This window comes from Lacerta agilis, chromosome 2, assembly GCF_009819535.1.
Source record: "Lacerta agilis isolate rLacAgi1 chromosome 2, rLacAgi1.pri, whole genome shotgun sequence".
NCBI classification, from domain to species: domain Eukaryota; kingdom Metazoa; phylum Chordata; class Lepidosauria; order Squamata; family Lacertidae; genus Lacerta; species Lacerta agilis.
This window is the reverse complement of record NC_046313.1, coordinates 41,373,328-41,389,418: the sequence shown is the minus strand read 5'-3', so window position 1 is coordinate 41,389,418 and position 16,091 is coordinate 41,373,328. Positions and strand designations below refer to the sequence as shown.

The window sequence follows — 16,091 nt, the reverse complement described above, 5'->3', positions numbered from 1 at the left end:
GATACAGACAGAGAAAGAAACTACTGCTTCTCTTCCATTTCCCTTCAGGAAAGAATCCCTCGGCAAGTCCATCTTTCTCCGTATCTGTCCAGTGCGGCAGTAACATCACTGCCAGAAATAAAATGGTTGCCTTTGTATGTTTTGTTTTGTTTCCTTGGGGTCAGTATCTAATCGCTACAGCTTCTGCTGCAAGCACTCCAGCCACCAAATGATAATGAATTCCTGTTAATCCATCTCATGAGGGCTGAGCTGGCACCAGCACCCTAGAGGCAAGTGGTCCTGCATCTTATTACTGAGCTGAAAAGCCCCCCCCCCCCCAATGTCTCTGGATAGATTGCTGCCGGTGACTTGCTTTTGCTTTTGCAATCTACCACAGTATTCCTCCATTCCTTTTTGTTATAGTGAAGCCCCAGCAACAGGGGCTGCTACAACAACAACAAAATGTGTGTGTGTTTGTGTGTGTTTCTGTATGGGGAGGGAAGGAGGAAATCCCATGACTGCTTCTTGCTTTTACAGCTTTGGTATTTGTTCTGTTATACCTGAATATCAGCAGTTCAAAAAGAGAGGCGGAGGTTATGAATTTTAATTATCTCAGAATCCTATACTTGGCTACCTTGTTCATTCTCCATTTACCGGTAGGTGCAAATAAGTGAGGGTCTGCATGGTTTATCCTCAGCCTCTCACACGACTGTCTCTGGTTAGGGCTTGAGCCATTCCAGAACAGAAGTGTTGTTTCAGACTTGCAGCCGGGGCAATGGGCTCTTTCCCCCTTCTCCACCCTCCTCCCCTCAAAACATAATGTGCAGTTTGAGCTAAAAAGCTTGACTGAGGGCTGGATTTTCTAGGATCCTATAAGCAGTTAGGGGGTTCCATCAAGCCTATTTCCTCCCAACTATTTTGACATTCCATGGTTCAGCTGTGCTCACATTTGCTGGACTGACACAGTGTGCCCAAACTCCACTTCCATTTGTCATAGTCTAGCCCAGGGGTCAGCAAACCTTTTCAGCAGGAGGCCGGTCTACCGTCCCTCAGACCTTGGGGGGGGCAGACTATATTTTGAAGGGGGGAAATATGAACGAATTCCTATGTCCCACAAATACTCCACAGATGCATTTTAAATAAAAGCACACATTCTACTCGTGTAAAAACACGCTGATTCCCGGACCGTCCACGGGCCGGATTTACAAGGCGATTGGGCCGCATCTGCCCCTGGGCCTTAGTTTGGGGACCCCTGGTCTAGCCCCTGACCATCAGTAACCAAGTGGATTACATTGCAAAGCTAATTGCAAGCCACTCTCTCCCACCAGCCTCAGCCTTCCCTGGCTGCAATATGGGGATAATGAACTGTATTGACATTGGAGGGGGGAAATCACATGGAATAATACCAGAGTTAGAAAATGCTGAGTTAACCAAGCATGTTGATGGTAATAAAATATTGGATTTCTCCATTGTTTTCTACGGGCATTTTCAAATAGGAAAAACCTATAGAAAAGTCCAAGAACACCATGGAATCCCTCAGCTCTCAGTTCTATACCAGGGAAGACTAAAAATTACAGTCCTTGTGAATCCGGAATTTCCCTCTAAAGATAATAAAATTAGTTACTCTAGGGGGGGGGGGTTCCCCTTGTGTATTCCATAGGTCCTGAAAAGCTTCAGAAATTCAGACATTCAGGGGGGTGTGGACGTATTTTTATTTGTATAAGTGCAATGTTCTGTGCACCTAGGGAATCCTAAGCATGTCTAAATCTTAGGTTGGTGTCCAAGAATGCCTGGCATGCTTCCATATGGATGTAGACACTCGACTACCTGAGTTTGCTATTAAAGGGAATCACTATAATATTTTTGCACGTTTCTTTTGAGAAGCAGGGCCAGAGGATTCAAAACTATAAATCAGTGACTCTTGGCACTATTGTGATTTAACCCCCATTTATATTAAATCACATTAAGGTCTCAGGAAAGCTTGCTGCCTCTGGCTCAGTCTACAATACTTGGTGCTTTGGGACCTCATCTAGAAAGATCCTTAGAATGTCCACTATCTAGAATTTAAAACAAGACGGGTGACAATCCAAGCAAATGAGCACATCTAGTGGCTATCACAACTGTATCCCAGGAAGCAGCCCATCTTAACCTAAAAGACATAAAGCCAGAGAGGGGCAGCTTCTTAGTATATATATTTGTCAAAGCATTTACTTCACAGTAATGGCATTTACGCCAAACTGCGAGAGGCAGTGAAGGATAGGCGTGCCTGGCGTGCTCTGGTCCATGGGGTCACGAAGAGTCGGACACGACTGAACGACTGAACAACAACAACAACAAAATGGCATTTACCTCTGAGTAGGCATGTTTAGGAGCCTATCCTACTAAGAATCTCTCTGTCCCTGCCCCCCCCAACAGTGCTGGGCCTCTCTTTAAGCCCCTGCAGGGACGGGGAACATCTGCCAGAGCCAATAGCTCTGCTGCTTCTCATCTTGTATTGGGATTGCAGGGACTTTGTGCTGTCCAAACCACTCCTGAGGTTGGGACTTACTTTTGAGTAGACATACACAGACGAAGGCTGCAATCATAATCCCACTTATCTGGGAGTGAACCCCATTTTTTCAATGGGACTTTTATCTGAGTAGACAAATTTAGAATTGTGCTGCACACGTCATAACCATTAATTAGACAATAGTTAGTCATCGTGATCAGGGGCAGACCTACATTTTGGGGGCTCTGAAGCTGGAACGGTCAAGGGGAGGAGAGGCTTTGCAACCTGCAATGAGGTCTGGGTAACCACTGGTTATCTTCTTCAACATTGGGTTGGGATCCATGACAGATCACCGCACCTTTACAACGTCCCAAAGTTTTCCAGCCAGTAGCACAGATGTTGTAAAGACCCCAAAATTTTCAGCAATTTTAAAGTCACTCAGCTATACAAAGATCTCAGTGCCAAAATCTCCAACTATAATTTTGCTCCAAAATGCATGTCCTCTTAATTCACTCTGGTTTGGCTGGTTGGTTGGTTGCTTGCTTGCTTGCTTCACAACTACTAAACTTTGTGAGAGCCTTATTTTAAAAACAGGTGCCTGCAATGTGGGTTTGTATCCAGGATATACACAGTTTATGATTTTGAAGCACTGGCCTATATGATCTATTCTGAAAAGGCTGCTATCCAGCTTTCTGCCTATCCACCATTACTTGTCTTTACTTGAAGTAGATCCCAGTGACAAACTGCAGGCTGTTTTCTGTTACATGTCTGCCCTCTAGAGGATTAAAAGGTCACTGCCTTCCAAGGCAGTCAAAAAACTGTATTACAGAAAACATATGGTTACATATAACTTAGGAAATGCTTCAAAGATGGTATCATATAATGAAATCATTAACAACCATCCTCATCTTTTTTTTCAATATTTGCAACTCAGAACTATTGTTTATCCCTTAATTATCAAATACGGTTCTTTAAGAGGACTTACCAAATTTGGAATAAAAACAAAATAAAAAATAAATAAAAATCCTTCCAGTAGCACCTTAGAGACCAACTAAGTTTGTTTTTAGTATGAGCTTTCGTGTGCATGCACACTTTTAATGTTAATGTTGAAGGAATACCAAACACACGTGTTAAACAAAATTCATAACATTATTGTGAATCTAGAGAGTTTGCCCAATTTTATCAGTCCAAATGGGAAAAAGAACTAGGTCAGAAAGTACCAATAAATATACATAGATGGACATTGCTGAATGTACCACAGATTATGTCTAGTGTAAACCTTGATTTTTAAATGGTATCTCATGCCTAAACTTCTTAATCGTACTACAGTATACACAAAATGGCAAATACTTTTGTTGGAGATGTGAGATATGTAATGCCAACCTTTTACATATATTTTAGAACTGTCCTAAAATAAGAAATCTTATTTAAAAAAATTAAAAACACCAAAGATTATACTTTGCTAGCACATTCATTCATCCTTTTATTTGGTTGTAACAGACGCAGTGCCAACAGAAGTAATGTGATAGTACTTAATAACTGTAGTCCATATAACCATCCCTTAAAACTGGAATAAAAGTTGTCCTCCAACCATGGAAGACTCCCAAATTAAACTTAGTTGGTCTCTAAGGTGCTACTGGAAGGATTTTTTTATTATTATTATTTTATTCCAAATTTGGTAAGTCCTCTTAAAGTACTGTATTTGATAATTAAGGGATAAACAATAGTTCTGATGTACAAAAATCAGATGTACAAATCCTTCACCTTTATTTCCATTTTTCTATTTTATTAAGCTGAATTAATAAGGAAAAGGAACTGTATTTCAAGACAAAAGTACCAGTAACAGGTAGGTAGCCGTGTTGGTCTGCCATAGTCAAAACAAAATAAAAAAATCCTTCCAGTAGCACCTTAGAGACCAACTAAGTTTGTTCTTGGTATGACCTTTCGTGTGCATCTGAAGAAGTGTGCATTCACACGAAAGCTCATACCAAGAACAAACTTAGTTGGTCTCTAAGGTGCTACTGGAAAGAATTTTTTTTATTTTGTTTTGACTATGGCAGACCAACACGGCTACCTACCTGTACCCCAAATTAATGTTTGGTACATGGCCTGTATGGGTAAGACAGATGTATGAATCTTTTACTGAAAAGTGGGTACTGGTGCAATAAGACATGAGAAAACTCAGGTGCACGTGCTTTGTTAGGAAGATTTACAATTTTTTATTTTTGAACTATGGCTGGTGAAATATTTGGAATTCTTACCCCTTCAACTAGATGTATCAAATTTTTCAAGTTCCTTTTCTTTTCTTTCCTTAAAATGGTTGGCATAACACTAAATAAATGCTTTGGGGGGGGAAATAAATAATTTTTTCCGAGCCCTTCAACAAGCTTCACCTTCACCAAGGATGAAAAGGACTGCAGGGTTGGGGAGGAGGAAGATTATTGATTTAATCAAGCAAGCACAACCTGAGCACCTCTCCTGGCATTCAGAAGCGTTACTTTGACTATGGAGGTAGAGCATAGCCATCATGACTAATAGTCATTGCTGGCCCTCGCCTCCATTAATTTGTCGAATCCTCTTTGGAAGCCATCTTCCAAAGTTGGTTGGCCATCACTGCCTCCTGTGGTAGCAAATTCCATCGTTTAACCATGCACTACATGAAGAAGGGCTTTCTCTTATCTGTCCTGAATCTTCCAACATTCAGCTTCATTGGAAGACCAGGAGTTCCAGTGTTAGGAGAGTGTGACTAATGTCTAGCAAAGAGAAGCGCTTGCGTTGTTTGACTTTTTAGTTTAAGAAACTTGATTCGAGGGTTACTACCGTACAAGCTGAACCCTAACACAGCTTCAGTGATATTCAAAACAGCTTTTCTAATCACCCTTAAAATGTATGGGGGCCAAGACATTTCTTATTTCACTTGCGTTTACAAATTGAAAATGCAGAATTATATTGCCACTTGCATTATTTTCACAAAGAGCTCAGGGAACAGACTAGGACAAAGTATGGAACTTTTCAATCAAGTGATCGACAAATAACTTCAGGAGGACTATGAATGCACTTTTGAGAAAATAGTAGTTTTTGCTGCGGAGCAATGACCCAGAATATGCTCTCACCACACAATGACTAAGCAAAGAGAAGGCATGCAACAGAAGGTAAAACCTTCACCCACAGCAACTTATGAAAACATTCTCTAAAATATGTTTCAGCATTCAAGGACACCCTTTGTCCTTGGCACTCTACCTCTTTAGTGTCCTATACCAATAGGCTTCCTAGAATGGATCCAAAAATACCATAAGCACACTCCTTGTACTTGTCCTTGGCAATAGTTTTCTCCCCACCCCAGCCCCCCGTTGAGCTGAAACTAAGGGTACACAGCAACACCTAAGCTTATTTGCAATACCCCACCTAATTTCCTTTGGTTCCATCCATATTCTGGCTGGCCTTGTGAAAGTGCAGGCAGTTTTCTGGGCTCTCCCTCTCCTGCCCATGTAATTTTTTTCCATCTGCCACTCCTCACCCTCGTCAAAGTGGTGCACAGCTACTTCTAGAGATCTCCACTGCCCTTCCCTTTCCTCTGTTGGAAGGGCTGTGGAAATCTTGGTTTATTTACTCATGTTTGGTGGGAATGCCCCCATGTTGTTGTTTTTTTAAAAAATGGAATACAGAATTCTCCATTATATCTGCCATTACAGGCCCAATCCCTTTCTCCAAATCCTGTCTTAGTCTTACTATCTTTGGACAAAGACTTAGGTTCCACCCTGCAACACAGAGAACTAGTAAGCTTCTTACTGACCACAGCACAATTAGCAATAGCTCAGCAGTAGAAGAACCAGACTGAAATACCCCTGAGCACACGGGAAAATAGTATCTGGGATACAGCAATGTTCGAGCATCTTACCAGATACAGGAGGGCAATTAAAGGCATGATGAATAAATACACCTTCCAAGAAATGTGGACCCTTTTATTTCACTATGTTAATGACCAAAATCAAGACCTCCTCATACCAGCCACTCCATATTCTCAGTGGAGAGGTTACCTTAAGTAATATGTTTGAATGTTGAATGTGCAAGTCAATGGATAAAACAAACACCATTAGATGTACTGCTGGATAAGTGTTTGGTGGTTCTTGTATTTGTATTTGTTTAAAAACAGATGAAAAATTGTAAAAAGAGAAAGAGAGAGAGAAGGAGAGAGAAAAGGAAGTACTAGGTTTTTAAAAACAGAAAGCAAGTTAGAAAGAGGAGAGGACCTTAAAAGACATTCCATCTTTTAACAAACTATTGAAGATACACTTACACTCCAGTTATCACTGTGTGCATGGGTACATGGAAAGAGGACTAGATGCAATCATTCTTGCTGCTCTATGAGCACTGCTTCCCTTCATGTTTACACCTCCGTGGTACATAGTACATCTTCCGGTTAGCTTTTGGGATTTGCAAGTGAATAAGAGGCCTCACACAGCATTCTCTTGAGTTTTATGAGTGGCTTGTCAGTTGGCATGAGCAGGGGGAAAAGGGGTGAATTAAGAAGCCCTGCTGTCTCCAGTCTAGCTGCTCATCTAGAGTCGGATAGATGCATGCTGAAGTCTCTTCCACCTCTGAGCACATTCCTCTTCTCCTCTGTCCTTTCAATGGTTTCTTTACCAAAAGATTGTTCTGCTTCATTTGCTAACATGAAGAAAACCAATACAATACCATCTCGCTTTTACAGGAGTCTGATGGCAGCACAGCTCACTCAACAGGGTGTGAAATTATAATCTACTTTCCTAAAGACATTTCCCTACCTGCCACACCATCCTATTTTCCACCATTTATTTAGAATTTACAGCTTTGAGGTGTTATTGTACTGGAAATAAGAATCCCGGAGGGACAGCTACCTTCATAAGCAAATCATCATATACAATGGAATGGTTTTACATATCAATATATTAAAAGGAAAGCATTGCAGAGCAGGTAAGTCAAGGGTCTGAAGTCTGTTCATTCATCCTCAAGTTTTCTTTGATAATACATTGTATGGTTAAGTTAGCTTAATGGCCCCAAAGCTAAGTTAATGATGCGTTAAATTTTAAGCACTTTCTTTGTCATTGTACATCTTAACACTTAACAAAGTTATCATTATGAACTTGATTTCCAGATTTCCAAAGAAACTAACCCCACACTTCTAGTGAACACGGCATATGAGATGTTTTAATTGAAATTAATTTAACTAATCAGCATTAATATTGCTCTTTTATAACATAATTTGAAATTCAGACACTATTCAATGAATTCAGATTTGGAGTAATCAGTTAGCAAATTACAGTGACCTTGAAATGGCGTCATGACACTCAGTACAGAGTAAGTTCTTGTTACAAAGGTATGTGGTTTTTGTATAGGGCAATGCAATTGGGAATTTTTTGTAACATATCAGGACCGCAAGCCCAGGCTCAAGCCCATAATCTATTACAATACCTGATATCTTCAAGTCCATAGCAAACCAGCATAATGTTGCAGAGCAAATCCCCTATCTCCTAGCCATACTTTATTTCACTTCTGTACTATACTGTATGTATCCACATATCACTTTAAAAAGCCTTTGCACCTGCAGTTTAAAACCTGTGGGTCAAAGGCACTCCATTAATATTGAGCATTCTTGACAATTTTTGCTATTAAGGTGACAGATTCAGGCTGCAATCCTACGCATGCCCACCTACAAGGAGAAAGCTCCCCCCCGCCCCCGATAAACAGATGGAACTTGCTTCTTAGTAAACATGTTTAGGACTACACTGTTAGTGTGCCTCATAACATGCTCTCAAAAATGTACTTTGTCATCATGTTATAAACTGTCATGGCAATAATTACCTGTTTGGCTCTGTTCTAGAACCTAGAGATGAAACCTATAGAAAATTGTGGTTTAACTACTTTGGATAAGAAGTTTCAGGTATCTTCGCTAGATATCAGAATATGCTTTGGGGAAATGCACGAGGGTTTTTAGGGGGGGAAATGAGTTCACTCTAACTAGCACATTATTGCCAGCTGGCTGCACAGTTTAAAAGTTTATTACCTTGATCACGTTAAGTACATTCAATAATGGTGCACATTTCTGAATAACAGAAGTGATAAAGAGTGTGTGACCTTGACTATTTGATAAGCTTTGCAGAAGATTTGGATGTGTGCATGAGCCCTCAACCCAGGTGCAATGGGGATGCCCTCCAACTGTATGATTATATGGGTCAAGCCATCAGATTGAGGTTTCTTTAAAGGGGATTGTACCCTAATAGAACCCCCATTAATCCAGTATTTACATACAGATTCTCCTCCATTGTCAGCTATATCATTTGTGCCAGATTCAGCCAAGCACCTGTTGGCATTTCATGTTCATTTATTTGATTTCTTACCCACTTGTATTCCCTTATATTCATTGGAGTTCTGGAAACTAGCCGTCCCGTTCTGTGCCCCATACATGCCATTATTACTCCCGTCCCAAAGAAACTAACCCCACACTAGCTGCAACCTATGGCTATAAACCATATTACAGAAAACAATGTTAAAAAGTATAGCCTCTCCTTTCGTGTAACTCCCTTTACCTGCTGCAGGCAGGAGACAGAACTACTGCAGCTAGAAGTGGATTTCCATTCTCATTGACTCCATCATTTGTATTCTCCCACAGGAGTCACAAATTAAGAATGCTCAGTACAAACACATTCATGAACAGCTGCTTTAATATAGACCTGTATGGGATGTTCAGGTAGATAACACTTTAACAGAACAGGGGAATCCAAGTCACGTTTGTACTACTAGTCAAGGTTGATAACCTGCATTCACTGTTACAAGCAGGGTAGATGAATGTATTTGAAACCATCTTTGCTGTGATTCCTACAAGACCAGGCCCTGACTGACTCCCACTACAAAAGCTGCTACTGTTGCAAGGGACAGGACCAGCTGCCTAGAGACTACTGATGTGGGCGTTTAGTTTCTGTAGCAGTCAAGACTGAATTTTGGAGGTGATTAATTTTTGCTATTATTGGTATTGTTTCTGTATCTTTATTGTTAGACTTTGCTATGAGCATTTTCTGAATTATTTGAGGATAGTTTAATTTTTTGGTATATTTATTGAGGTGTTTTCATTTATTATGACCACTTAAATTGTGTTATATTTTTGTAATTACCCTGTTTCTCCTAAAATAAGACATAGCCTAAAATAAGCCATTGCAGGATTTCTATGCATTTGTGAAATATAAGCCGTTCCCCAAAAATAAGCCATACCCCGAAAATAAGCCATAGTGACATGGTACCTCCCATTAGCCTGGAGAGGCGTGGCTATGCAGCGTACCGATGCGACACGGTTAAAATAAGACATCCCCTGAAAATAACCATACTGTGTTTTGTTGAGCGAAAAAAAATATAAGACGGTGTCTTATTTTAGGAGAAACACGGTATCTACATCTGCACAGACAGCATGGTTTAACTATGGAAAGGGGGTACACAAATAAACAATGATGACATTAACTTATCCCATTTCCACAATACATAATTCTGATCACCATCAGAAACAGGCAGAACTGGGATGCTTGTTTTACTCTGATGTCATCTAAATGAAACCTGTGACTTCAAGTTTTCAGTACAGACAAGGAAAAAAGCCCCTGTACAACCCAACTCAGCTAAGATTAACTTCATCCCATTAACTTTAAAAACCCAGAGTTCTTTGAAATATGTGGTACATCAAAATAGCCACACGATGGTACTGTGTAGCTGTCTGAGAAGCTACTGAAACCATTTGTAAAACAGATTGCAGCTTGCTGTAAAAAATATTAACAGTGACCTGAATTGCGAATGCTGCGAGTGCTTGCTCCAATTCTGCCTTCTGCGAATACTTCATTTGACATCTTGGCCAGCCACATATTAACAAAGTGAGATACCTGAGGAATGCTAAACTAGCGATAGGAAACCTGGGGCCTTCCAAACATTGGGCTCCGTTTACCATCAGCCAGCACAGCCTACAATCAGAAATGCTAGCTTTGGTCTAGCAATATCTAGAGGGCCATAGATTCCCCAACATAAGCAGTCATCATTTTCCTGTCAAGACTGATTCCCTTTTTCCCAGGGCACTTGCACAAAACTTCCCGCCCATATCCTGAGGGGAAGTTACCATAATCGCAGGCTCCTTTATAGGTTAGCTACCCATTATGCAGTGGAGCTAACCCTGCGGCAAGGCAAGTGAACCAAGTGTCATCCCAGCCTTCTTAAACCTATCCCTTTGCACTATAGATTGAGGAGTTGGGTTTGTGAGGAAATTCCTTTGCACTAACCATAAGCAACAGAAAATGTTGGACCAAAGGAGAGAGCAGTGTAAAATGCCCTATGTGAAATGGGAGGAGGGAGGAATAATGGTCATTAGCTCTGCTTGGCTAGTTCCAAGACTTAAAGAGGTCTCCTATGATAGCACTTCCATGCAAATAAATGAGCCAATGCTTTAAAAAGCTTTCTTTAGGATGGGGAGGAGGAAGATTCTGCCTAAGGTAGGAGAGGTGAAGGATGACAAAGCAGGAGAAATAAGCCTAGTGTGGACTACCCATGCTTACTATGAAGACCTATGGATTAAAATGGAGCTTATTTACAAGTAGACCAAACATTTTAACTTGATACCCTAATACAGCCTTTCTCAACCTTGGATCCCAAGATGGTGTTGGACTATAACTCCTCTCATCACTAGCTAGCAGGATCAGTGGTCAGGGATGGTGGGAACTATAGGCCAACAACATTTGAGGAACAAAAGCTGAGAAAAGCTGCCCTAAAATTTTCAGCCCAACGTTAACCGGACTTGATTCAAGTGCACCGAGTACTTTCCTGAAACTAGCTTTCACTTAATATGCTACAAAGGTTCTTCGACTGTCATTCCTTATTTTAAAAAAGAGAAAGCCTCTTCATCATTTCAATGGGTTGTTGAAGGAAGGTCATATTGCTATCCTTGAAAACTTTCCTGGCTGAAATCTCCAGATGACAAGTGGTTAATTATTTAAACAGACATTTCCCAGGAGATGCTGGTTATGCTGTTCTATCCCCCTGCCTGAATGGAGATAAGTATGGTGTTGGAAGGCTTTTGTCAAATCAAGGTAGGCAGATCCAAAATTGCTTTTGCTTCCCATAGCACCTGAACACTTGTCAAATCACAGAAGTGGCATGTACATGATTCGGTCATTCTACAGTAGCCAACATCAACACTCCTTTAGAATGAAGTCTAGGCCACACTGCTGATCAGAATTGCAAGTCCCGCCTCATTGGCAGCCTCTTTCCAGTCTGGGTACAGCACCATGTCGGAACTTCAGACCTGGACTTAACTGGACTACCAAACTCACGATTCACAGATCCACATTCAGGTGAGCAAAAGGCATGAAGCAGACATAGCAACAAGCCACCAGATGACTGAAGCTGCAAGACCAACCATGTTTAGGAGCCTCCTTCACAACCCTATTTGTAAATTTTCTCCTTTTGTCAAGGAGAGCAATTGAGTCCTAATCTTAACTGCATTGACTAGCTTTGCCCAACCTTCTGGTTTCTGGCAAGTTTTACTTCGTTTTGTTAAGTCAGTTCATTCAAAGTCATCTTGCAATTTTAATCCAAGTCCTTTATTAAGAAAATTAATACAGCTTGCTCAAAATTCAGCTTAAAAAGAGATAAGCCTGTTTACATATTATAAGGGAGGGGGAAGATCAACTATTATTTCATCCAAAGTAGCCAGGAAGTCTTGAGTGGACTGCAGGGTATCTGAAATATTTAAAAAGCCAGTTAACATCAAGTCTGATACATTCGAATTTTAATATTTTCATTTCTATTGTTCATGGTTACATTTCTAATCTCCATTTTTTTCCCAGTGCCCAGTTTACCCTAGTCACCCAAATGTTAGGCAGTTGTTACTGGACAACCACCAATTGCTTTTCAATTCTTTCTGTGTTTGCTCTGTTCCAACCCTTACAATGTAGCATTACAGCTACTCACTTTGCTGTATGCAAATCACTTTTTTTTTTACTTACCATAGCCCCATGAAATGGAAGGCTCTTTTGCAGGTAGAGAGATTGTGCTTGCAAATCTGTCAGAGGCATTTTCAAATACCATCAGAGGAACTCCAGTCAGGGGCATGTGGCTCAGCCTGTGCTCCTCGGGAACTTCAAAACTCTCAAAGTCTGTTCAGAAAGAACAACAGTGGTTAGCACTGTCCCTGCGCATCACTCTCCATTACTAGGAGTGGGGCAGTGACGTAATTCGCTCAGCTAGCAGGGCTTACACCGCTATTGAGTAGCACACAAAGAGCATAAATAAAATACATCAAGACTGGTTTTTTATTCACATTTCCTCAACTTATTTGTTATGCCTGGCACCTTCTAGAAAAGAAATCCTGCAACTTACGTGTATTTAATGTGTGACCATTCAGTTTAACAAGCTTGGCTAATGATGATGATGGTGATGATAATGACGATATTAATAATTATGGTAATAATAAAAATAATGATGATGATGATGATAGAACAGACGGACATCTGGGGGGGAAAGTCTTTGGCAATCCCACCTGCCACTGAACCAAATACATTTTGACTATACACAATTTTGCCTTTAGGTGTGATCCCCTGAACATAACCCCAGCATGCGTTGCAGCTTACGGTATAGAAGTTCAGTTAACAAGACATACAACAACCTGTGACACTCCAGCAGAACCACTTCCTGCTTCATATCTTTGCACTGATTATCAATCAATCACCCCCACTATGCCAAGGAAACCAAAATAATTCTTGGCAGGCATTACCTAAAGGATCATAGGAAAACAGGTTCTCCTTTTCTGGATAGTCTTCAGTAACCATGCTGCTGCTTTCAACTCTGTTTGCAGTTTCAGTAGCCTTAAATGAGGATAACCAGAAAATGTGGTTACAACAAAGTCTTACAACAACCAGACTAGAGATTTCTCCAGTTAATATGCTGAATCTTTGCTTCCCACTGGTGTACCATGGACCACAGCTTGGGAATCCCCAAAATCATGTTTATTATAACACCATGACTTCTTGTTCCCAACTCCTTAATCAAGGGGGAATTAGAAAACAGGCTGCCTCCCCATTTCTTCCCTTTCCCAGAGCCTTCCCTTATCTTCACTTAGAAATCCCCTTTCAGGTACCACCCTGGTTTTTGTTCTTGTTGTTGTGACCAGCAGATTTTCCAGTGTTCTTAGCTTTGATCAATCATCCTTGTGAATGCATTCTTCCTTCATGAGCTAGAGAGAAAGCTGGTCTCTATGTACACACACCTCTCTTTTTCCTGCTATGTGCCAGTCATCCCCCTATTTCATACCCACCAATGTACTACTTTTCTGGAAGAAAAGTTTTACGTAAGATGAAAGCTTCAGTTACTCAAGAGGCTAGTTTAAGGTGCGCTGATCATTATCACTTGCTGAAATTTTGACAGATTGGCACACCTCTATGATCTTTTCTATTCAGCTTGCCTAAGCTGCAGCTCTGATTGTTTGCTTATATCTGGGACAGTTCTCCAGCCTAGGAATCATTCTGTTTTGAGAATCTAATGCAGTCCTATGGAGTATTAGTTCTACTAACCTTTTTCGTAGAAGACTTTTTTCCTTTTGGGAAGTTACTCTTTGTTGTTGTTAAAGGCCTATTCAAATTTCCTAGAACCTTCCTGACAGACTGGGATGCTGCTGGATTTACGTTAGCTGTCCTTCCAACAAGTGGAGTCTTGGGGCAAGACCTTTCAGCAAAACTCTTTGCTATGGAAGAAAATCAAGTCAGCCAACATGCTTGAGACCCAAAGTACCAAAACTTCTTCATTCAAGGGCACCACAGACAAAACAAGCCAGAAAGTACGTTTATCATGTCATATGGACCCAAGTTTGTTGTTTGTCTCTCCAAACAAGCCAAGAGCAGTAAACCAAGGTTTGTTCTTAGCTTATAACTTTTGGTTCAATTGGAGATAAAAAAGTACATGTTAAGTTGACATGACAAACCAGGCCCTGGTTTGTTTCATCCAAAATGCAGCAGGAATGCCCCAGGAAATTCTTAGCGTGCTGCTTGTTTCAAATTAAAGTTAAACCATGGTTTGAACATGGGTTAATGTGACAGGAAAGACAAGGAAATCATAGCCAGTGCAGCTAAGAATACTCCATGAGGCAGAATAAAGGAAAAGCCAGCTAGTTCTCATTTTTCCTTCCTCCCGGCCTCCTGTCCTTCCACAAAGACTTCATCATCCAGTATCTCTAAGCTGAGCTGACTTGTTATCATTGCTGCCTTCAAAACAGGAGGAGAAAGCTATAAAAAGTTGATATTAAGCATTCTGAATTATTAATTCAAGTTCATCAGCATCTTTAATGAAGCTTTGGTTTAAAATAGGTATTTCTGTTCATTTATACCATTTAAATTCACAAGAATACAAACTTACATGGTGCAGATACCAATTGCATCCGACCCTTAGAAGAAGCAACCATGCCAATTTCATCATTCTCCTTTTCTATATAAATTTGTGTCGCCATCACTTTGACATCCAAGGATTGCTAGAACAGATATATACATTATTATTTCGTGTTTTCTTGAATGCTTAACCTTCTGTCATCATTACAGGAGTCCAAGTATGTCTCACTAGTAGTAACTCAATCACTTTGGGAAACACCTCCAGAACCTTCTGGAGCAAAGGCGACCACTGGTTTAAAGCACTTCTTTAAAGTGTTTGTCTTGACTAGGTACAGTGCACTGGTATGTGCAGATAACTGTTAAACACTAAACAGAACTCAAAATGCAAACAAAAACTACTCACTAAAGCAGTTTAGAAAAATAAATAGTAGTGGTGACAAAAAAAATTTTGTTGTTTTTTTTAAAAGCACTTTTTTAAAGTGTCTATTTACATTCTGAAGTTAAGAACAACAGTGAACTATTGCTGCCTACTCAGAAGTAGGTCCCACTGAGTTCAATTGGTCTTATTCTCAGATAAACGCTTAAAAGAATGCAGCCTAAAATTACAGGTTTTGACACATATACTAAAGCAATACTTTCCATGCTACCACATATCCTTGAGTGCCAGTATTAAATGCCAGGCATTAGCATTATAGCAGTGTAACCCAAAAAGTAACAGCAAAAAAGGGAGGGGAACCCTACAAAGTGTATTCCCACCCACATTGTTCTCCATCCCTTTAATGCAGTATCACTAACTTGCCTGACCATGCACAGGAGTACTCAGCAAGAAGGCACAGAGAAATCCAGGACACCTACTGACTGCCCATCTTAAGTACAGTCAGGACTGGAGTCTTAAGTTGCCCTAGACCTGATTGATTATTTTAACTATTATTTCTAACTCTTAAAAAAAAAAAAAGCCAGCTTCTCTTTTAGCATTACTTACCTGCTTATAGAATGGACCAAACGAAACAAAGAATCTGACAGCAATAAGAAAATAAATATTTTAAGATACAGAATTTTTAGAAAAGCAACACAACTTGTTAATAAACCTAAAACCAGCACACTTGAATTAGAATAGATAAAGACGAAACATTAGGAAGCAATAACAAAAAAAGGAAACAAAAATTTAGGGCAAACAAGCTTTTAAACCTCGCATCCACCCATTCCTAACACTCACACTAAAAGCGACACACCAACTGCGACCC

At 40.3% G+C, this 16,091-nt stretch overlaps 1 protein-coding gene across 1 annotated transcript; it reads right to left on the bottom strand.

Annotated features, from left to right (window-relative positions):
• Positions 1-12,050: 12,050 nt before the first annotated feature.
• PTTG1 (PTTG1 regulator of sister chromatid separation, securin) lies at positions 12,051-15,015 on the bottom strand. The gene is made up of 5 exons (XM_033139803.1): positions 14,879-15,015; positions 14,041-14,210; positions 13,245-13,335; positions 12,478-12,627; positions 12,051-12,211 (listed from the first exon to the last, which is right to left on the bottom strand). Exons 1-5 carry the CDS (start codon positions 14,967-14,969, stop codon positions 12,138-12,140), a joined length of 576 nt encoding a protein of 191 aa, XP_032995694.1. The 5' UTR covers positions 14,970-15,015; the 3' UTR covers positions 12,051-12,137.
• Between the last annotated feature and the right edge of the window lie 1,076 nt (positions 15,016-16,091).

Bases quoted from the DNA above. Each gene is read 5' to 3' on its own strand.
- PTTG1 (XM_033139803.1), bottom strand. From the start codon at position 14,969: ATGGCGACACAAATTTATATAGAAAAGGAGAATGATGAAATTGGCATG. The intron at 12,628-13,244 runs GTAATGCCTGCC...CTTTCTGAACAG, and splicing joins GTTTTCCTATGATCCTTTAG to ACTTTGAGAGTTTTGAAGTT. The intron at 12,212-12,477 runs GTAAGTAAAAAA...TAAATATTTCAG, and splicing joins TTCCATTTCATGGGGCTATG to ATACCCTGCAGTCCACTCAA.